We start from the raw sequence: 22956 nt of genomic DNA on the forward strand, positions 1-22956 counted from the left end.
GTCAGATGCCAGGATGTCAAACTAATGATGCTTTTGTATGTTAAGGGAAAAGGTTAGGAGGCCATTCTTTCAGAGAACACTCCATTCCTGAGCTAGGAGTCTTTCTTCATCCCCCAAACGTTCCTGAATGTTTTGATGAAGGTGATACTGCACAATAGGTGCCAGACCTCAGGCTCTGCTCTCTGTGTCTGAAAGGCTGTGCCCTGTGAGCCTGAGCTTGGGTAACATTTAAAACCCTGAGTGTGCCTTAAATGTGAGAGCAGCCCTGAACACTTTTTTGGCACTTTCTGGCAAGCTGTCATTGGCCAAGGTCTGGCCAAGGATGTGTCTGGTTTTTTTTTTGGTTTCTCAGTTTGCAAGGAGAGCCTTGCAGCCCCACAGGAGATGTGATCTGTCTGCTCCTGGACTGACTCTGCTTCCTGGCAGGGAGGTGACACAGGTGTACCTGGAGGGAAGGAGGATTTGATTTCACACTTTGCTGCCTGTAGTTTCTCACTCAGCCTCAGGAAGAGGGGAGATTTCACTCTTTCAGCAATTGGGCTGCTCAAAGGCAGCACCTCTGAGCCAAGTCAAGCTCTCTCCTTTGCAGAGGAAGATGCTAAACAAAACAAAAAAAAAAAAAAAAAAGAAAATTGGGAAGCTGTTTCAATTTTCTCCACCCTTCTATGCAGTTCAGGACAGAAATCCTTTGTCTTTTTGCTGCCTTTTCACATGATGGCATTATTAGCACATCCCCAAAAGCATTAACACTCCTCTCCTGCCTCTGCACAGGGATGTTGGGACCTCAAGGACCAAGAGGACTTCCAGGAGAAACTGGGATCCCAGGTCCCCCAGGTCCTCCAGGGCCACCAGCCACCCCAAGCCTCCCTCTCACCTTCCAGCAAGGGGTTCTCTACTCACTCCAGCCCACAGCTGAAAAAGAAAGTAAGTTCCCTCCTCATTTCCCACGTTCTCCTGTGGCATCAGGCAGAGTGGGCATGCATGGGGCAGCTCAGCTCTGCTCCCACCTCCTTGCCAGGCTCTGCCAGGCCCTGGGAGCAGCTGGACACTCCCTGCATTGTGTGGGTCTCTTGGAAGCTCCTGGTTAAGATGGAACATGTTGGGAGCTACAGGGGGTTCACCTCTCCAAAATGAAGAACAAAGTCCCTGCTCTCCTAAACTGTCAGTGAGAGCAGGGTTGGGAGGATTTTGTTCTCTGTTCCTGTTTGTTTTTTGGGTTCATCACAGCTTTGGGGAGGCAGTTTGGTGCTCTCTAAGCTTCCATCAGGAGTGGGAAGAGGGTCTCTGGTGAAATGACAGAGCTCAGGTAGCATCACCTGGGAGAGAGGGCCAGAGGGATCCAGAGGGGCAGATTAGGTGCTGGTGCACCACAGCTGTGGGATTGGAGCCCTCTTGGTGCCACTGCTGTGGTGTTGGAGTGTCAGGGCTGCTCAGCAATCAGCAAGGACTAGAGATTTGCAGCTCTGGAATTGCAGCAGACATTTAGCATTTAACATCTGTTAAATGTGTCTCCTTCCCTGCCCCTGCAGATGCTTCTTCCACCTGTGTTTCTGGTGCATCCACATTATCCCACATCCACACAAAACACAGAATTATGGGCTGGAAAGTCCAGACTGACACCCAGATTTATCCCTTGCCTGTAACAGGAGGGCCCGGGTTTCTTTGTGCTTGTGCTGATTTAAAGCATAGATTTATTTGATTTGTGCTGTGAAAGCTTTCTAGGGAAGGCACATCCTGCACTTGGATTGGAATGCTCTCAGATTTGGGCTTGATTCTCCTGGTCCAGCCCTGTGGAGCTGGCAGTAAGGATGAGGGAGCAGAGCTCAGCTGTGTCTGCCCTTGCTCTGCTGGGTCTCCCACTCCACTCCCCCAGAGCTCAGCTCTGCCTCTGCCCCAGCTTTGCTGCTCCTGTCCTGCTTCAAAGCTCAGTGGTTTTAGTTACAGCCAAGGATTACTGAGTCTCCCCATGTCTGACAGTTATCTCAAGCTCTCCCTTCCTTTCCCTTCCACCCCCTCTGCTCTCCAGACTCCTTTTCCCAAAAGTGAACAGATGTATTTTTAATTTAGGGAGAATTTTAACAGCTCGATTTTGTATTCAGTTATTAGGGTGTATGGGCAGGATGAATAACTGAGGTTCAATACTGAGATTTTCACAAAATACACATCAACATGCTGCATTCTTCAGCCTGAGAACAAGGGAGTTTTGCATTGCAGTTGTCTCACTCCTCTCAGGGTCACACATTCTGCCTTTTATTCCAAGTAATCCCTAGGGATGGTTTGGGTGCTGCTGCTGCCCCCTCCCTCCAACCACCCTTTGAATCAAACTCTTCCTTGTGATCAGTGGATAAATCAAAAAATGAATAAAGGCTTCCCAGCTGATGGGTGAGGAGGGTGGACTCAGTGTTGTGCCCAAATGGGAGAGGATAAATGGTAGATAATTATTTCTATTGTCTCTGCAGCACAGGGACTTGAGAGCAGTGAGGAGATGGTGACTGCTCCATTTCCATCCCTGGCATCCCTAAACATCCCTCCCCCCATGCCTGTGCATTTCTTGGTTTGCAGAAGGAGTAGCCCAAAACTTTATGACACTTTTTCTTCATACAAATCCAGCTGCAAGTATCTATGTCACCATGACAATGTTCTGGCAGTATCAAGTTTATTTTCTTACCATTTTTCCTCTCTGTTGGCTGATTTTGCCTCCCACAGGCTGGTGGAAAGCTGATCTTCTGCCACCAGTGAAACTTAGCCTTGTAAATTCTGTTTAGCTTTTTAAAAATGTATTTACTTGTTTTGAAAGGAGCACATCTGAAAACTATAAAGACAAAATTCCAGCTGCTGACAGCAGAGGGAAGCATATTCCTGCTAATGGGAATGAGATGTGAGAGCTGTATCAGGTCATTGTTATTATAAAGAGTTTGGTTCTGCCTGAACATGGTTAATGCCTGTGCCTTTATTAATTGCAGCAAGTTCCTGTTGGCAATATTTATCTGCAGGCAGAAGCCAGAAATAGAGAGACAACTATTTTCTCAGTTTCCCTGTGCTGTGGTAAAAGAAATGGTCCCACTTTTTCCCCTCCAGATCAGGTAGCAGAAAAAAAATTAAGACAGGATTACTTAATTTCCATCCTGTCTCAAGAAATCAAGGCTATAATGGGGGAATTTATCCCTTAGTCAGAAACCTCAGCCCTCAGCCAGAAGCTGAGCTCCTGTTCCCCACTGCTGGGGCTGCTGCTACTGGGATCTCTCCCTTAAAAATGAGTGATCAGGTACATGGGCTAGAGCCAGCTCATTCCTATTCCTTGTGCTAACATTGGTGATTTCTAGGGAATAGTTAGGGAAAATAATGCAACTCTCACTCTTGAGGGCTGTTTCCTTCCAGCTCAAAGATCTGCCAAGGACACAGGAAATAAAATTAACCTGTTTTCATAGAATCACTGTTGGAAAAGAACTCCAAGATCAAGTCCAGCCATCAACCCATGTCCCCAAGGGCCAGAGCCACACATTTTTACCACTTCCAGGGAAGGTGACTCCACCACTCCCTGAGGGAGAGCCAGGGGAAACTGAGGCAGAGCAGCTGATGGTGTGCCCAGCATGTCAGAGGTGATAAGGGAGAGGGATCCTTGCAGCAGCATCCCAGCTGCCAGCAGGGCCCTGCCTGAGGAAGGAGAACAGAGCAGGGGAAGTGAAGGGGAAGGGGAAGGAGGAAAGGAATTGAGAAAACGGATTTCTTTCCAAGTGTGCCCTGAGCTGCCTTTGCTGCTCTGGCTGGGCAGCTTTCCCTGTGTCCTTCAGGGCATTTCTGTGCTGTTTCAGGGTGTCTCTGTTCCATTCCAGGGAACACAGGTGCTCCTACCTGGCCAGGCCACCCTGGTTTCACTCCTCCCCTTGGCTTGGAAAGCTCCTGGAGCAAATTCAGTATCAAGGACTTCTCAAATGAAGCATTGTTTGCTGCTTTGGGGTGCCCAGGAGCACTGAAACAGAATCCAGCTCTTGAGCCCAGCAGAGCTTGGGTCAGTGCAGGAGGTGCCCGACAAGGGAAGATTCCTGCTACCATTTGATGCTATTTTGTGGCTGCTCTAACAATCTCCAGCTGCAGAGAGCCCCAGAATGTCCCCATTTATAAGGGAGTTTATAAGGAGATACAAGTTCTCCCTGCTGCTTTATGAGAACATGGAGGCAATCCCTTAAAAACACATGAGGGTTGTGTTTTAACACACTTCAGTCCCATTTCATTCACAGTGTGTTTCATTCAGAGTTGATCCTGGAAAGAAACCTGGCTCTGAAGGAAGTGGCCAGGAAGGAGCTGGCACAGTCCTGTGCTGCCCAGGCCAGGCAGGAGCTGCTGAGCCCAAGGGTTGTTGATCAGAGCTCTCTTCTGTGTCACAATCATGGAATCACCTTTCATTAAATAATGTTGAATCAAATGTCAGGAGGGGTGGATTTGTGGGAGTAACTGTCATGGTAATAATGTGCCATTTAGCTGGAATGTTTTGTAACCCAAATCTTTATCCCTGGCTCACCTCCAGCAGAAATTAAACCCTGGTTGTTTTCTGTCCATCCTCTGCCCCTCTCAGTGGATGTGCAGTTGATTTTGTTGATCACTTTAAAAACAAAAAGCTCTGCAACTGTTTATGCCTTCACTGCTGTTTGATGCTCATTTCCCAATTTCATCTTACTCCCAAGCTGTGATGGATTTTGACATGGTCAAATAAAACTCAAATTAATTGGATTACACACTTCACTGGGGTACCTTTCCTCCTGAACATGAGAAGAGTCTCAGTTGTTTTGTTTCAGGGCTCTGAGGAGGGGGAAGATGAATGGGTTTAGAAACAGCAGTCAGATAAATACCTGTTTGCATTCAGGCTTAGGCACAAAATGTGGTTCTTAGAGGGATCTGGGTTGGATCTTGTGCTGTCCTGCTGCCAGGAAAGCATTGCAGAGGTATCCTGGCATCCTTGGCAGCCCAAGCCATTGCAGTTTCCCCTGGAACTGCTTTCAAACACCTGCCTTGGAAGTTCTCTCTATCACTGCTCCAGAAGCTGGGAAGGCTTCACAATGTGGCTGCTAAAATTTCTGGAGAGTTCACCTTCTGACCTAAGGGCTGGACTCTGCAGAGTAAGCAAACACCTTTCTGACCTTCCTGGTGTCACTTGGCATTTACAGTGAGACATTCCCAGCCTTTCTCTGCCCAGGGTTCCCCTGAATTTTACTGTGATGAGTTACAGGGATGGGTGGAAGGAAACATGAGTGAGGTCAATTTTATTATATTTCTATTATATATTATAAAAATATATTTTAATATATTTATATTTTATTATACTTATATTACTATATTATATATTTTATATATTCTTACAAAACTCATAAGTTTACACTTTACTCATTGGTCACAAGAGACAAACAAAGTGCTATTGGAACAGGCAGGTGCAGGTTTCTCTTATTTATCTTTCTTTCTTTCTTGGTTTCTGTGTCAATGACCTTGGTAGAAAATTCTTTCAGGGGTAAACATGGATCCTCTTATCTGTGGCTCCCAGAAGTGTGTGTAAAACCTCTTCTGCAGCAGCCCTGGAGAGCAGGGGCAGGTGCTCCAGGAGCCCGAATTCAGCACCTGCAGCTCTGCCGGCCCAGGCCAGCAACGGGCGCCAGAGCCCCGCGGAGAGAGCCCGGCTGGGCCCGGGTTAACTGAGAGCCTGGATGGGCTTGGGTCTAACTGAGAGCCTGCATGGGCTCGGGTTAACTGAGAGCCTGGCTGGGCCCGGGTCTAACTGAGAGCCTGCATGGGCTCGGGTCTAACTGAGAGCCTGGATGGGCCCGGGTTAACTGAGAGCCTGCATGGGCCCGGGTTAACTGAGAGCCTGGCTGGGCCCGGGTCTAACTGAGAGCCTGCATGGGCTCGGGTTAACTGAGAGCCTGCATGGGCTCGGGTTAACTGAGAGCCTGGCTGGGATCGGGTTAACTGAGAGCCTGGCTGGGACAGGGACTAACTGAGAGCCTGGATGGGCCCGGGTTAACTGAGAGCCTGGCTGGGCTCGGGTTAACTGAGAGCCTGGCTGGGACAGGGACTAACTGAGAGCCTGGATGGGCCCGGGTTAACTGAGAGCCTGGCTGGGCTCGGGTTAACTGAGAGCCTGGCTGGGCTCGGGTTAACTGAGAGCCTGGCTGGGACAGGGACTAACTGAGAGCCTGGCTGGGCTCGGGTTAACTGAGAGCCTGGATGGGCTCGGGTTAACTGAGAGCCTGCATGGGCTCGGGTCTAACTGAGAGCCTGGCTGGGCTCGGGTTAACTGAGAGCCTGGCTGGGCCCGGGTTAACTGAGAGCCTGGATGGGCTCGGGTCTAACTGAGAGCCTGGATGGGCTCGGGTTAACTGAGAGCCTGGCTGGGCCCGGGTTAACTGAGAGCCTGGATGGGCTCGGGTCTAACTGAGAGCCTGGATGGGCTCGGGTTAACTGAGAGCCTGGCTGGGCTTGACATTAACTGTGATCATGAGTGGACTCGGGACTGACTGTGACCCTGTGTGTGACCCTGTGTGTGACCCTGTGTGTGACGCTGTGTGTGACCCTGCCTGTGACCCTGCCTGTGACCCTGCCTGTGCTCTGTTGCAGATGGAGAAGCCCAGCTGGCCTCCACCGTCATCGACACCATCCTGGCAGGGCTGCCTGGCCCGCGGGGAGCCCCGGGGCCTGTGGGGCCACCAGGTGACAGCCGGGGCTGGGCTCAGGATGGGCTCAGGGCTGGGCTGGGGCTGGGCTCAGAGCTGGGCTGGGGCTGGGCTCAGGGATGGGCTCAGAGCTGGGCTGGGGCTGGGCTCAGAGCTGGGCTCAGGCTGGGCCCGGGGCTGGGCTCGGGGATGGGCTTAGGGCTGGGCTTGGAGCTGGGCTCAGAGCTGGGCTGGGGCTGGGCTCGGGGATGGGCTCAGAGCTGGGCTGGGGCTGGGCTCAGAGCTGGGCTCAGGCTGGGCCCGGGGATGGGCTTAGGGCTGGCAGGGCAGGAGGATGGCAAAGCCCCTCTGATGGAGAGTTGATGGTCTGTGGGTGCCTGCAGGGGAGGGGAGGGCTCCTCACTGGCAAGAAATAACTGGGTTTTCATCTGTTGATAGTGGCTGATTGTTTGACCTTTACATCTTGAGAAAGGGGGTAATTATTAAAAGCTGTTTTTAAAAGTAGGTTGTTCAGTGATTCCTTCCTGAGAGCAGAGCTGTTCTCTCCCTGCTGCAAACCTGTCCTGTCACTGCCGAGCTGCACCAAGCAGGGGCTGGCCAGAGGCTCTGTGATGTCTGTGAAGACTTTGGAGCCAGTCTGAGCAATTCCAGATTTTCACCAGTGTAACTGAAATCAGAATCTGAGATGAAAATTCAGTGACAAGCCTTCTTTCTCTCGGTGCTGATGGGTGGCTTAAATGATAATATTCCTGCAAACGTCAGCACTTCCCTGTATGATGCATATTTAGGAGTCAACTCCCATTAGTTGCAGAAAAGGCTTCTCCTTTCATTATGAGGGCCTTTCATTTATCCTTCAATTCCTTTATTCTTTGACTTAAGCATTTGTATGGTGCATTAATGATTGAGGCTGATTCAGCTGTACTTTGTGTATAATGTCCACATTGTTTCATCTCAAGGGTTGTGACAACTAAAGCAGAGAGGAGTGTTGCTAAGTTCAGGCTAAGCAAATATCCTGTCTCCCATCTGCAGGTATAATTTAACAGCTACTGTTGAGATATAATTATTTTTTCAAAAGGAATGAATCTGTTAAGTCACTGTGTGAGACAAGTTGACCTGTTTAGATGGTGGTTAACTCATCCTGGAAGCAGCTCTCCTGTGGTACAGATTTTAAATTAATTTATTGCCACTGCAGTGAGTGAAGACCAAGAGAGAGCTTTGCTTGCCCCTCTCAGCCTCTCCTGTTTCTGACCAAGTGCAGCAGCCCTGGGGCTTCCCTTGCCACCTGAGATTGTTTCAGGACCAGCACCTGCAGTGTCTCTCTCTCATGGAGCTGTTCCATGGATCCAGTTTATGTTTTCTCAAGGAATTATTTATTTTTCTTTAAGGAATGGAAATGTGGATGTTACTGACGTCTTTCCTGCCTATTTTCACCATTTTTTCCCCTCCAGAGCTCTAGCATCCCCCCTAGGATGTGTTCTGTCAGGATGTGGGTGTTCAGCAATGCAGTGTTTGATGAAGGGTTCTCACTCATTGGGAGACTCAGCAGAGCATGAAAGTACATGCCTTTGGAATTTAGGGTTCTTCCTCCTAAATTTCCTTAACATTGTCTCCAATTTTGATTCCCACCAGGGCCACCAGGTGCTTCAGGACCCAAAGGGCCCCCAGGACCCATTGGAGCCCCTGGATCACAAGTAAGGTGCTTTGGTGCTTTGGGATGAAGGGCAGAGGGGGGTCAGGGGTGAAACATCATCCCATGCACCAGGAGGGAGAGTAATCTTAGATCTGCTGTTTTGTGCCCCATGAAATTCTGTGATTTAATTCCTTTTCCTGTGATTTATTTCCTTTTTCTCATTCTGGATTAAGAGGTTGAAATGGTTGTGCTTTCCAGAGTTTCCCTTAATCATAACAACACACTGTGCTGCTGCTGTGTCAAAACATCTCACTGTGGCCTGAGTTGATGCAAAGGATCTGACATGGGCTTTACTAACACAGTGATAGAAAAAACTCTGCATTTCCTGTGGAACACATAAAAAGAACAAAAAGGCATCAATGGGAATTCACCAATTCACCAGAGTGAACGTGCTAAGCCTACTTTTCCAGACATAGCACTTTCTATTCAAGAAAAATATCACAAATTCCCATCAGTTTGATTATTTATTGATACAAACATTGTGGAGGGGGGAGATAATAATGGAGTGGGAAAAACTCACTCCCAAGAATTTATGGTAGAAGAAGGGCACAGTGCTCACATGGATGGAAAAAGCTGATTAAATGGAAAGAAGTGAAGTCATGAATAGGGAACTGCCAAACTGCTCCAAGCTGTGGTTGGCTGATACAAAGGGGCTCAGTTTTGGGAAGAATATTGCTCAATGTGGAAGTAAAACAGCAGCATCAGATTTTTCAAGGAATCCCACATGGCTGGAGAGCACAGAGAAAGGTTAAGTAACTTTATAGAGGGTTGTAACTCAGATCTGGTAAGAGGAGGTTTGGAACTGAAAATAGAGATTTTTCCTATGTGTTTATTAACCACTTTGAAGAAGCAATGAACAACGTTGCTTCTTCAAAAGCAATGAAGGAAAGTTAGGGGAACCTAGGGAAAGTTTGCCAGTGTAGCAGAATCCTTTCAATTAGGAAATACTCTGGAGAACAATGAGAAACTCCAGATAGATACAAACACAGTGAGAGATTTGGCAGCCAAATGACAGATGCAGTTTAACATCATTAAATATAAGGTAATTCACAATTCATAAGTAGATTCTGCAGCAGAGTCTGGCTTTTTGACATGCAGCACACACTGTAAGCCTTTTTTTTTTTGCAAAACTGTGGAATTCAGTGTTCTTGAGCATCCCTGTCTCACCACACATCAAAGGATGCTTAGGACACTTGGGCTTTGTCCATGCTGCATGTTTGACATAGGGCCAAGCCTGGTCTGTGCCCTACCTTGTTTGGCAGCCCCAGGGAACCTCCTAAGCCAGGCCTAAGTCTCTGAAAGCTTGGTGGGGAGCTCAGCTGAGCTGGTGGGGCTGGCTGCAGGCAGGGAACAACGTGCTGCTGGTGAGCACTGCTGGCTCCCAGCTGAAATGGGAGAGGGCTCCTCATTTGCACCCTTAAATCACACGTGTGCCACCTCCTTGGGTCTGAGCTCCTCACAGCAAAGTTCCTTTCTCTGAGCCTACAAAATCCATTTCTCTGGGTGCTGATGTGGGGATTTGTGGGGCTGTTCCTAACCAGGCTGGCTCAAATCCCCAGTGGCCTGGAGGGGAGCTCCAGACTCACTTCTGCAGCCTCCAAGACAACGTGCGAGTGACTTGAGGTGGAAAAAAAGCATCTTGTACGTGGCTGTGGGGAGAAGGAGAGCTGACAGGCTGAATATAAACAAACAATATTGTTCTCTCTTGGTCTGGTTAATAACTGTGGCTTCTCTGGGTGGATAAGTGAAGAATTTGGATCGATTTCTGCATAGCAGTTCAATTAGTAGAAATCTGGAGACTGTGCCCTTCTTAGCCATTGGTGACTGCTTTATAGATTTGTTCAACCTAGGGAGTAAAATTATTAGCAGAGATTGGGCTTAATTTCAAAATTGTTTATTAGGGTGAGTGAATAGCTTCAAAATAATTTCCACTACACAATCCAATTAATTTTCAGGTATGTGTGCTTGCTCCTGCCACCCACTGAGGCAATTAAGAAGTAGGGGGAAGCAGTGAGGATTTTTAAGCTAAACACACTACCTGTGTATTCATTTCTTCTTGGTAACTGAGAACAAGAACTGTCCTGTCATACTGACCCCAAAAAAATGTTACATCAGGGGCCTGCAGTGCATTAAAAGAACCAAACAGAGGGATCTGCAGAAAGTACAGGGCTTGGGATATCTGCAAACAGAGCTCCTGTTGTGTGTGCTTGAAGGAAAAAGAGAATCCAGCCCAATTGCTTAATGGGTGCATGAGGTTTTCAGGAGCTGAGGATCACTGGGAAGTGTATTCACCACACCTGCACAAAGGTTGCACAGTAGAAATTAAATCCTTCTCCTTCTGCATCTCTTCCAGGGCTTGCCAGGATCTCCAGGACAGCCTGGACCAAAAGGATCCAAAGGAGACCGAGGAGAGAGAGTAAGGTTTTACAGGCACAGGGAGATCCCCACAGCATCTGGGGGCTGTGGAATTTTACACAGCCCAGGTCTCACAGGTGCAGTGGGACCACAGCCACCACCAACTGTAAATTCAGTTTCTGGGGTTTCTGCAAGAACCAAGATGAGGTTTCCTGTACAGAGAAAAAGTTGGATTCCTTGCAAAGTCAGGTATTCCCCAAAGAGATTAGCAGATTTTCTAATTTAGATTTAATAATTTAGATTTGCTACCCCAAAGAGGTAGCAAAGACATGGTGGATAAAGGCCTGTGGAGACCAATTTTGTTCCACCAGCCAATTCTGTTTAGTGTGGGGTGTTTTGAGAGGTCTAACTGAACTCTTCCTTCTGTGGCACTAAGGCTTTAAAAACTCACCAGCCTTTTCCTGAACCAAAGTCATTCCTCAGGTCTAATGATGTTCTTAGCATATTTGGAATACTGAAGTCATGTTCTTAATGTTTTTGTGCCTCAATCCTTAGTGGGCTGTCCAGTGCTGATAACTAAACAGAGAACCAAAAGGCTGCTTGAATATTAATTCCAAACTGGTGAAATTTAGGAACTACCAGAGAAATAGAATGTTAATTCCAAACTGGTGAAGTTTAGGAACTACCAGAGAAATATCTGACAAGGGTATAAATGTGTCAGATTCCCAGCCCAGCATTCAGGCACTGGGAAGGGTTTGAAAGGGGAATTTGGGCCTTTGGCTGCCTCTGTCCAGCTGAGCTGCCAAAAGGTCATGGTCTGAAATCTCTGGGTGAGTCTAGGAGCACAAAATCACTTGGGAGTGGAGTGGGTGGCAGAGGATCATCAGCCCTTAGGTCTGAAATGGGCACCATGAACTGTGGGGAACCACTGAGACCCCAGCATGGAGAGAGCCAAAGGAGGGGACAAGGACAAGGAGGAAAACATTGTGTGGTTCCTGTGAAGTGATGGATGCCTGCAGTGGTGGCTGCACTGCCACAGCTGTGGGACACAAGCTCCCTTTGCTCCCAGCTTTCCTGTCCCACAGATGGGGGTGATGGGGGCTGCAGGTGTGTGATTCCCCCATGACAGAGCCTCCTCTGCATTCCTGCTCCCCTTCCAACCCAGCAGAGCAGAGGATGCCTGAAAGAGCCAGGACAGGGAAATGCAGATCAGTGAACTCCAATGTGCTGCCTTCTCAAATTCCTGGGAATAACCAGCCACAGACAAACTGCTCCTCTGTGCACACTGTGCAAGGTGCTTGTTTCACCCCTCCTGAGGCATCAGGAGCAGCAGAGATCTGAGGGTGAAGCACATCTGCCTTTGGAAATCTCTGTTATAATTTAGTTTTGGGTGCTTGGTCCTGTTCTTATGTAAGAAACCCCTTGCACTTCCCTGAAAGACAGAGTGGATTTTGGTCATTTTTTGTAACATTTTCCTTGTGCAGCTCAGCCAGTTTGGGCATGACTTGGCTTTACAAATAGATTGCAGACTGATGGAGTTCTGGGACTAGAATTCAAGATTCTGGTAGAGAGCAAAACCTGAGCTGATTACCAACTGCATCTCATTGCCATACAATCTTTATTTTCAGCTTAAAAGAAATAGAAGGGGATGGTGTGTAGCAAAGTGTCACATTTTCATCCAGGAAACTGATAAAACTTTTCCTTGATGATTTATTTAACATTTTGCTGTAGTTTTTGGTCAACCATATTACTAATATTACTCCTAATATACCATATTGTTACTACACTTATTTTGAAACAAAATCCTGTTGCATTGTGTCTATTTACTCTTGACAGATCCCTTAGAATTTGGTTTTGTTCCCTCCTTGCTGGGGATTTAGAATTGTAATTCTCCTCTTAGGTTTAGGACAAATGAGATTTTCAAATATCAAAATGTCTTGATAAAAAGGAAAAAAAAACCAACCCATATTTCCAGTTAGTGTGGAAAGGGAAGCTGCCAGCTTTTTCTGTCAGAATTTCTGTAGGATGCTCTGTGTGCTTTTTGTCTTTTGTGAGTGTGGCTTTGAATGCTGGTTTTGACAACTACATGCTGCAATTTTGGGTTTGGTGGATAAAAACGAGGGCTTGAGCAGAGGAGCTGTGCAGCTGCAAAGAAAAGCAGAGAGGAGGGGGAGGTTTACAACATCTACTGAGATTTGAGAAAATGTTATTATACATTCTTCCTGCTTAATCTTGGAGAGAACAGATGTGGGAGAGACCTGCAGCAGTCAGAGCACAGCCCCTGGATGGCTCAGCTCTGTGTGCTGCTCACGCTCAGCCTCTGCTCATCCCAGGCACTGCCAGCCAGGGAGGCTCCCCAGCATCTCCAGGCAAAACCAGGGAGGCCTGGGATAAAAGATATTGCCAACATCCAGCCTAAATATCCTTTGATCCCCTTTAAGCTGATAACATCCTTTCTGTTCCTCCTGGACACGGAGTACAGGCTGTTTATGTATTTTCAGTCTGTTGTTGTGCTCCTCTCTGAGATTTTTCCTCTTGCCTGTGCTTTTTCACAAGCTTTGCTCCCTCCAGTGCAGAATCCAAGTGTTTCCCTTTGAAGATACTGGGAGCACCTGACAAACTGGGCTTTTCTCCCTGTCCATAGGGGTCTGTTCCTGGTGCTGGCAAGGCATTCCATAGGAACTCATTCCATGGGAATGTTCTGTAGGTGCCCCTTGGTTTTATACAAATTTGATGGACACAAACCCAGCAGTTCTCCCTTTCCACTACCATATATGCAGTATATGTATACATATAATGCCATATATTATATATACATATACTACATATACACACATGTATATATTTGTACATATATTTGTACATGTACATGTATGTGTATATTTTTGGGGAGGAAAAAGGATGGGTTTGTTGCTCTGTGTGTCTACAGAGGAAGAGCCAGGGGAAATATGTGGCTGTTTCATTAATGGATTTCTATGAATGCTTTTACATTTTGCCTCTTCTTCCCAAGCTCCTGCTTTCTCACTAAATAACCTATGACTGCTTTCCTGGTCAGGGATTCTGCCCTGTCCCAGCTGCTCCAGGGTGGGAACCCTGGGGAGGAAAACAGGGAACAAAAAAAGATGTTCAGTTCAACAGCATTTCATTCTGCCCCAAACCAACACGTACTAGTTCAAACTGTTTCTCTTAAAGAAAAAATAAAATAATTAAAAAAAAAAAAAGAACAAAAACCCCTCACTGAGAACAATGTGAAAATTAGCACAGCAGGAGAAAGAAACAAACCAACCAAAATATTGTGCCTGTGTTTTGATCAGTAGCAGTGGGGTGTGTGGAGCAGGAGCAGATTAAATCAGTGCTTGGTGGGAGTCCTGGGCTCTGTTCTGGCTGGGGCAGCATCACTTCTACCAGAGAGAAGAATGCAGTGTCTTTGTAAGGAACAAATCTCCAGCCAAATTCCTTCCTGCTATAATGTAACTGACTGCTGGAAAGTTCAGAAAACCTGCTAATCATCTTAGAGAGGGCACTGAGCTCAGGAGCTCTGTATCCAAACCAGCTCCTCCAGAGCCTGATGGGATTTGGAGCTGATATTTGACAGAAAACCATAACCCCCTTTTGCTGTCTCTAAGTGATAATGTCAAGGGAGAGGAATTTTTTTTACACATTATCCCAAGTGTAAGGGGTTTTTTTCCATTAAGCCATCTTAATTCCAGTAGTAAAAATTACACTGTGTTCTTGTCAAGTGGCAAAGTATCTCCTAATGACACTGCCTTTATTTCCAACAGGGGCAAGCAGGTCTGCCTGGAGAGAGGGGCATTAAGGGACTTCCTGTAAGTGCTGCACTCCTGGGTGGTGCCAGGCTCAGGTGGGGCTGGTGCCTGGCACTGCAGGTGCCACTGGAGCTGCTTCTGAGCTGAGCTCTGCTGGTTCCAGCTCAGACATTTGTTCCAGACGCCCTCACCTTAACAAATCCCTCTGCAAATGAGAGATTCCTGGGTAAAGCACAGTGCTGGTGTGACATGGGGGGATCAGGGGGCTGGGCTGTGCCTGCAGATCCCTCTGGGCACACACAGGAGCTCCTGGCACCAGCAGAGCCCAAAGGTGGGCACAGTTAAACAGCTCAAAGTCCATCAGCTGCTCTCAACTCCCTCCTGCACCTCAGCTGGCCAAGCTGAGCTGGAAACCCTGTGATGAGGTTAAGAGATGTGTCCAAATGATTTTTTGGCAATACCTGGACAGGTGCCCAGAGGAGATGTCTGCACTGGCACACATGGCCAGTGGAAACAAACCAATGGTGATGAAGGTTGGCTGACAGAGATCTAGTAGAGAAAATTGGAGTTTTTTTGGCTGGCAGCTTCCAGAGAAGCCCCAGAGCCTCTGGGAGGGTTCTCATGTCTCTTCCTTGGTTCCACCTCATCATTTCATACAATTCACACAACCTTTTCCTTGGTCCTTCCTCCTGTGCTCACCTCTGCTTTGCAAATGTCTCAGGGATGTCCAACAAGTTTGAGGAGGCCAAGCCTTCCCACTCTATTTTAGATTGTTAGTTTTGTTTTATCTTTAGCTTAGAGTGGTTGAATCTCTCCCTGTCATCTGCTCTTCAGAAAGTGCATGAACCTCCTGGCTGGGGGGAAACATGGGAGCAATGTTCACAGCACAGAGAGATCTTTGTTCAAGAAAAGCTTAATGAGCATCTTCAGAGGCAGAAAGTGATGTGACTAATTAATGAAAGCAGAATGGAGGGGTTTTCTGTTCTAAATCAGGATGAAAACGTGCATTTTGGGGCTAAAGGAGCAATTTATCTGTGGTTTAGCACACAATGTTGTTCACTGAGAGCCCAGTGAGATGTCTGTGGCCTCACTGGGCCCTGCCGTGGCAGGTGGCTCCTCCTGCAGCCTGGCCACTCCTGGACAAGTTCATTTGTGTTGGAAGTGGTGGTGACCTCCTGGGAAGCTGACAGCAGCCAGGGCAAAGCTCAGGAGAGCACTTTGGCCTTGGCATGAAGGTCCATGTGTTTCCTGCTGCTGAAATGCTTCTTTAATTTGCTCCTTTGGTGGGGAGGGATCCAAGGGCTCCTGGAAGGCTCCTCAGCCACATGTAACCAAGTTTCCTTCCTTTGTTTCAGGGTGAACCAGGCAAGAAGGGTGAGGAAGGAGACAAAGGTGCTGATGTAAGGATGTGTTTCTACTGTTTTACTTTTGGTTTTGTCACTTTGCTGTCCTTCAACCCTTTGACAGGTGGGTTTGGGGGGCCAGAGGGTGAGTCCACAGTTTAATGTGCAGAGCAAGTGTGCCTTGGGTTTGAATTTAATGTTTGGTCTGTGAGGTTTCCTTGGCCATGTTGTCACCATGTTCTTGAGCACCTCAGTCCCCAGAGATTGTTCTGTCACATGGAGCTGGTTGGGAATTGCTTCCCTGTTGTCCCTCCCAGCTGCTGAGGGACAGACTCCCAAAAGAGACCAAACTGCAATTGCAGAGCATTGGAGTTCTCACATCTCTGCTCTCAATCTCTAAAATACTTCCCAAATCTCTTTGGCCCTTCAAGCCCACACCTAAGGTGACAAGGACAACAAACTACAGCTTGAGTATACATGAGGAGCTCTTTGAACAGGGATTTCTCCTGCACTCCTGCTTTGGTCATCTCCTCTTTTGCATCTTTTCATTTTCAAACATGCACATGCAGGGTTTGGTGCTATGAAAGTGACATTATGGATAAGAAGCCTGTTTTGCAACACGTTCCAATGTTTTATTTTCTTTATTGCAGGGGGAAGGTGTCCAACAGCTTCGAGAGGCTCTGAAGATTTTAGCTGAGAGGGTATTGATCCTTGAGCACATGATAGGAATTCATGGTAAGCACTGCTAAGGTTTTCTTCTCCAGGGAACCAGGGCTCTGCTCAGGCTTGATGGTTAAACATCCTCCCACTCTCCTGAGCTCTCTGGTGTCTGTTCAAGCCCCATTTTCAAAACTAGGTACCATGAATTAGTTTTGAGTTGAGTTCCAGCAGCGGTACTGTTTCCTCTGGCTTTCCAGTAGCAGGTGAAATGACCCTTACAGTGATTTTTGTTACAGTTCAGGCAGCCAAGTCATGAGCAGCAGCTCAAGCCATGTGGCACAGATCATCCACCAGCTTCCCACAGAGCTGCTTGTTCAGGTCTTTAGGCCAGATCATTTAATCCTGTTAACAGCATCTTCCAAGTGACTTGAACACCTCTGAGGCCCTTGCTTTGTGCAGCACCAGGTTTTGCAGAGAAAGCCCAGACAGTGCTGCCATGTCACCCTGAAAATCAGTGATCCCTGAACATTTTGTGATCATAACTTACATGAAACCTATTTTCACAGTCAGATTTAAAGAAATTCCCATATGTTCTACATTCAGATAGATTTTTGTGATCTCTTGAGGCTGTTGGCTCTCCCATCACTGGGACAGTGAGTAGATAATTCCTCAAAGAATGTTCTCTTCCCTTAACCACAGGATGGTGTTGGTCATTGTCACAGGAGTTGGTTATTGCCAGACTGCTCCTTTTGGGGTAGCCAAGGATCAAATTCTCTCACAGCTGCCAAAATCTGCTGTGCCAGAACAACAAACACCTTCTGTGTTTCAGAAACACAGTTAGAGGCCAAATGTTTGGCTCTGCTACCCCAGCCTGTGAGCAGCAAACCTGCTCCATGGCACTGAGCAAGTCCCAGAGCACTTTTCTGTCCTTGACACGTGGAACCTCATTCCTGGCCTTGCTTGTGAGCCCACCTCACACCTCCCCTCAGATCAGCATCCACTTTTATTGGGATGTGGCCTTTGAGGATTGATTTAAGCTATGGGAATGCTAAGTAGCTGAAATGCCCAGCAGTCCTGACAGTGCCTCACTGCACAGTAATTCCATTCCAAGCACTTCAGGCAGCAATTTGGGCTCCCAGCCCTGCCTGGAGCCAGCAGAGCTGGGATGGAATTGCTGCTGGACCCTTGCAGTGCCAGGGCATGGCTGGCCTGGCCTGGAGCCTGCTCTGCTCTGTCACTGTAGGACACAAAACACGACGCGCACATCGCTGCTCTCAGGGTGAAAAAAGAGAAATTTATTTTCTGAATCCAACATTTATAGTTTTCTAAAAGTGACAGTGGATTGGAGGGTGACAGTGCCACCTCTCCAATGACACTGGAGAAACCAACAGTCCATCAAATTTCTCTTCTTCCATAAAAGAATACAAAACAATGAGTTATTTACAAAAAGTGTGTGAGAAAGTCTGTTACAAGAATGTAAACATCAGAAGGCTTAGAAAATCTTAAAAAATCAGAGCAACACTGCTCAGTGGCCTCCTGCCCTTGGAGGCTCCAAGTGCTATTTCCAAATGCAACAGGCAGCAACAGCATAAGATTTTTGGGAAACCCTGAATCACAACCCCATGATTCAGCCACACTCACCCTGACCTTACCTCTGCTCTAATCCTGCTTCACTTCACGTTTTCATTCCAAGGGTAGAAAAATGTGGTTTTATACATTTTGTAAAAAATGTATTTTTATGCTGCTTTGCTTTGAACAGATAGAGGTACCAGGGAGATGCCCACTCTATTTCCTAGGCAGCAACCCATGCCAGCTGGGGTGATCTCCAGGGAGGAGGGAAAGGGGGGTTCCCTGGATGAGTCCATTAGAAAAAGGGATTTACAAGATCCAGGGCCTGGGCCTCCTTTGGCTTTTACTTTGTACCTTCATTTATAGTGGTATAAAGCAAAAAATCACCTCCTTAGGAATCTTCTGTTGACCCTGGGAGTGGGGTTCACACACCTTGCCCCAGCAGAGCTGCCTGATTTAGCTGTTTTTCACATTCTCTGTGGAAATGCAGCAGCAGCAAGGCATGTGCTGCTGTTATTTTGAAACAGTCATTTCAGCAAACCATTTGTATTGATCTGTTACTGCTTGGGATGGAGATGAGTTATTTACACCCATGTGTACTTCTATACCAGTGTAACTGCATCAGCAAAAATGGATGTTTTTTAATTGTGCACTGTGGTTAGGTCATATTTAAACACCTATATTGTACGACTTTAGGGGTTTTTTGTCCCATAAGTATTGATAATTGTATTCCTACTCTGTGCTTTTGAAATAGTTCCATTCTTTCACTTCACACATATTTTAGGCCCTAAAAAAATACTGTTTAGAAAGGGAACTTGGAAAGTAAGGCATATTTTCCTTGTGCAATTATGTTCATCTTCACATATAAGGTTAAAAAAGCCCCAGCAAACAAAGAGAAAAGACATTAAATAACAAAAAATATTTTCCTTGAGCACAGACCTCCCTGGACTGAAAGGCACCACAGAGGTTTAAAGCACCCAGCACCAACTGCCTGGTCATGTTCCCAGTGTAGGTGTTAAGGATTTGACCACAGGTTCTGGGGCAGCCCAGCTTCAAAACCCCACTCAGAAATGCCAATCCCATGCTCTCATTTTCCCAAGAAACTTCCCACTGAGTGTGGTTTCCAAAACCACAGCCAGCCAAGCAACAAGGCAAAACATCCCAGCAAACAAAGCTCTCCTCTGCCCTGGGAGGGCAGCTGGAGCTGACCTGGCCTGGGAGCTGCAGAGAGCAGCCCAGCAGGACACAGCAAAGCCCAAATTGTTTGGCAGGGTTTGGTGCCAGCAGACAGAGCCCAAATCCTCTGGCAGCCAAAATCTCACTGGAAAGAGAAACGCTGCCTGCTGGGATGAAACCAAGGCTGGCATGTTGGGCTCCTGGCAGGGATACACAAACACCCAGCTCTGGAGGCAGAAGGAAGAAGAAATTGGGCCATTGGAAATGATGAGGCAGATCAAGCCACCAGCATCTGTTGCTGAAAAGTGGCTCAGAGCAGTGTATATTGAATTTGTTCAGCTGAGGAAGAGCAGGAGGTTGTTACCTGGAGGTGCTCTGGGAGCAGGGACAGCCACCATCCATCCCCAGCATTATTGCTCATTTGTCTGCAGCCCAGGGTGGGTCAATCCTTCCATTCAATCCTTTCAGTGCCCCCAAATGTCCTTTACTAGGAATGAAATGGTACTTAAACCCTAAGAGCATCACTGCCCACTGCCCACCAGCTCATCCTCCAACACCAGGAGTCTGTGGGCAGTGCTGAGTAGTTGCTGTAATCCAAGTAAATTCATAATTAATATAAGAAGAGTGTCACCATGATATTTTCTGAAAAATCCCTTTGCCAGGATTTCTTCTCCTGGGAAGCTGAGAAGCCTCAAGGGAAAAATGAAAACAACAATTATCTGATTTGCTTCTCCTGTGTTTGCTGCTTTGGAATGTGGTCTGGAGCGCGTTTACCAACAGGTGCATGTTTGATTGGTTTCATGTGAATTGTTTTAACTTAATGACCAATCACAGCAGCTGTGTTGGACTCTGAGGAGTCAGTCACCAGTTATTATTCATTCTTGTTAAGCCTTCTGTCAGTATCCTCTCTCTTTCTTTAGTATAGTAATAATATAATATAATATAATATAATATAATATAATATAATATAATATAATATAATATAATATAATATAATATAATATAATATAATATAATATAATATAATATAATATAATATAATATAATATAATATAATATAATATAATATAATATAATATCAGCATTCTGAGGACATGGAGTCAGATGCTCATCTCTTTCCTGGGGACTTCACAAACACAACAGAACAGCACTTTAGAAATGGAACTACAAAGGAGAACAGGCCCTGCAGTAGCAGCACTTACCCCAAAGATTTCAGGCAGAGCCGAGGGGAAACATCTCATGCAGGAGAAGTGTGGTGGCAGCAAAGCTGTAGTTCCAAAGCTGCATGGAGAGCAAACAGGAGGGAGATTGTGGGAATTCATAAAATCAGAGGGTTTTGGGAAAGCTGCAAAAGGCAGCCTCAGAGACAGCAGAACTGTGATTAGAGCTAAGCAGTAGCCATGAGATTGGTCAGCAGAAAAATTATGTAAGGAGTAGAAAAGTAAGGACAAATAGAACAATGGTCTGTGTGTTAACACTTGTCTAGAATAACTCCCTAAGCTGCAGAAAAGTTTATCTAGGGAGATATTAGGAAGTTCTAGGCTAAATAATGGAGCTCTGTGCGTTGTGTTTGAAGGCTTACAAACAGGTATTGTATTTGAAATAAAAGCAAGCATTGTTTTAACCAAAGGTTAAAGATAGAACTACTGTCAATCTGCTTTTGCTTTGTGTGATGGGTCAAAAAACTTTTAAAGTGAATTGTAACATTAAGTTCTTGATCTGCTGCCTGGGATGTGAGCTGCTGGCATCTTCCCATTGCCATAACCATGTAATGAGGCTGATGCTGGAAAATCAAACAGCTCAAGGCACGTTCCCAGCAGTCCTGTCCCATTTTCCCATTTGCACACAGCCCCTGGCCAGCGATAGGAGCACACTGCTCCCACAAGAGGAACCACTCAGAAGGGCCCACGAGTGTCTTCCTCAGCCTCCCCTTTTAAATAGTGCTCTCCCATGACTTTCTCTCCTTACAGACTCTTTGTCTTCCATTGAGCCAGGCTCTGGACAGGATGTGATCCCAGGCTCCCCCCTGAGAAGCAGCATCAAGATCAAGCGAGGAGGACCCCGGCAGCCCCAGGCCCACCAGATCCTCTCCTCCCTGCTGGATGATGCTGAAGCCAGAAGGAGAAGCCACAGGATGAAGTAGGAGCATCTCTGTGTCCTCCCTGCCTGTTCTGCAGTTAAAGATCCAGTACCCAGTGCTTAATTGCACCCTGCAGATGAAGAGGGTGGGAGGCTGCAGTGTTGGTGGCTGGGTTTCCTTCCCTGGCCAATTCTGAGCCCTGGTTGCAGGGAATGACTTATCCATAGCTCAGAGAGGGTTTTGAGAATGTTTTCCTTGATTTTGTTGTTTTGCCTTTGGAATAGCAGTTGTCAGGTGTCTCAGAAGCTGCCTACAGGAGTGGCACCTCCTGGCTGTGCCTCCAGGGTTTAACCCTGCCCTTGTTCTCTCCCTGCCCTTGACAGTCACTCAGTAAAGCTCTGCTTAACTGGCCAAGCCCATCCATCCCACCCAGAGCCAAAGCCAAGCCTCAGCCTTGTCCATTGCTGCAGTTGGAGATATCTGCTTTTATTTCCTGCATGACCTGCAAGGATTTCTTTTAAGCAAAGAACAAATTAGAATACAAATTACATTTACAAGTATTGCTCTGAAAATTCAGGTGGCTCTCTGGATTTTAGCAACAAAATCCTGGCTCTTCATGTTGCTAATTGTATGTGAGTGACATTATTTCTATTTGTGGTTGGCTAAACAAGGACTTTTGATGCAAATGTTCCTAGAAACATTGGCTTTCTGTCTATCTTCAGAGAGTTTAGACTATTTCTGTGAAAACATAGAGCAGTTTGCATGAGATATGATGGAATTGTGCAAGAATTTTCCCATACTGTGTTCAGCTTGTGCATACATCCAGAGATAATTAATTTAAGTGGTGGCAGTAGCTATTCACAGAAAAAGATATTTTGCAATAGTTTCTTAATCCTACAGCAATCAGAAGAAATGTTTTCACAGTGTTTTGTTCTAATCTTGTGAGTAAATCCTCACTATTTAGGTCTGGAGACAGTGTAGGAGCAAACCACAGCCTAGGGAATTAAAGTCTTGTCAAGAGCTTATCTTGCACTGAGAGTTAAATACAGAGTCATTTTACTTTTTGCAATAACTGGTTATTTTAGGGGAAGTACCAGTTTCCAGGTTTAAGAAGTTGAACCTGCCCTTCAGTGACAAATGAATCACTCCACCTGCTGTGCTAACCAGGTCAGACAAGCTGATGTCATCCATGTAGACAGTGATTTTTGTTAGAAGGGGGAGATTAATCAACAGAACTGACTGGAGTGTTTGTTACTTTTTAACTCCCACATTCTGACAGTTCTCAAATTCAGCCCAGGACAAAAGTGAGCAAATGGAGTTGTGTTATGGCCCCTGTGCAGAGCACAGCTGTGTGAGCAAGCTGGGCTGCACTGCTGCAGTGTTTCTGTCAGAGGCTTTCCAAAGAAAACACTCTGCAGTCCCTGAGTCCAGCACCCCAAGTGATCTTCCCAAGGCAAAGCCCACTGGAAATGAGGCTAAAAATGGAGGAGCTCTGCCAGCCCAGCATCAGCCCCACATTAAACTGATTGCCCATAAACACTGTAAACATGGCAGTGCCACCAACAGAGACAATCCCAACCCTTTCTCTGAAGAACCTGGAGCCTGGTATTTCCAGAAATGAGCAGGTTACAGGCTCCTCTAGGTGAAGCCACCATGC

The 22956-nt window shown here is 46.6% G+C and overlaps 1 protein-coding gene across 2 annotated transcripts in view; it reads left to right on the forward strand.

Annotated features, from left to right (window-relative positions):
* The window catches only part of COL26A1 (collagen type XXVI alpha 1 chain), a 167543-nt gene extending 146141 nt beyond the window's left edge, over positions 1 to 21402 (forward strand). For both annotated transcript variants that reach the window (XM_066563575.1, XM_066563576.1), the window contains exons 8-14: positions 772 to 924; positions 6604 to 6696; positions 8307 to 8350; positions 11457 to 11492; positions 15827 to 15871; positions 16465 to 16549; positions 21190 to 21402. In XM_066563575.1, coding sequence (XP_066419672.1) covers positions 772 to 924; positions 6604 to 6696; positions 8307 to 8350; positions 11457 to 11492; positions 15827 to 15871; positions 16465 to 16549; positions 21190 to 21362 — 629 coding nt within the window. In that variant the 3' untranslated portion in view covers positions 21363 to 21402. The remainder of the gene's footprint in view (positions 1 to 771; positions 925 to 6603; positions 6697 to 8306; positions 8351 to 11456; positions 11493 to 15826; positions 15872 to 16464; positions 16550 to 21189) is intronic.
* The last annotated feature ends 1554 nt before the right edge of the window (positions 21403 to 22956 follow it).

This window comes from Molothrus aeneus, chromosome 20 (assembly GCF_037042795.1).
Source record: "Molothrus aeneus isolate 106 chromosome 20, BPBGC_Maene_1.0, whole genome shotgun sequence".
NCBI lineage: Eukaryota > Metazoa > Chordata > Aves > Passeriformes > Icteridae > Molothrus > Molothrus aeneus.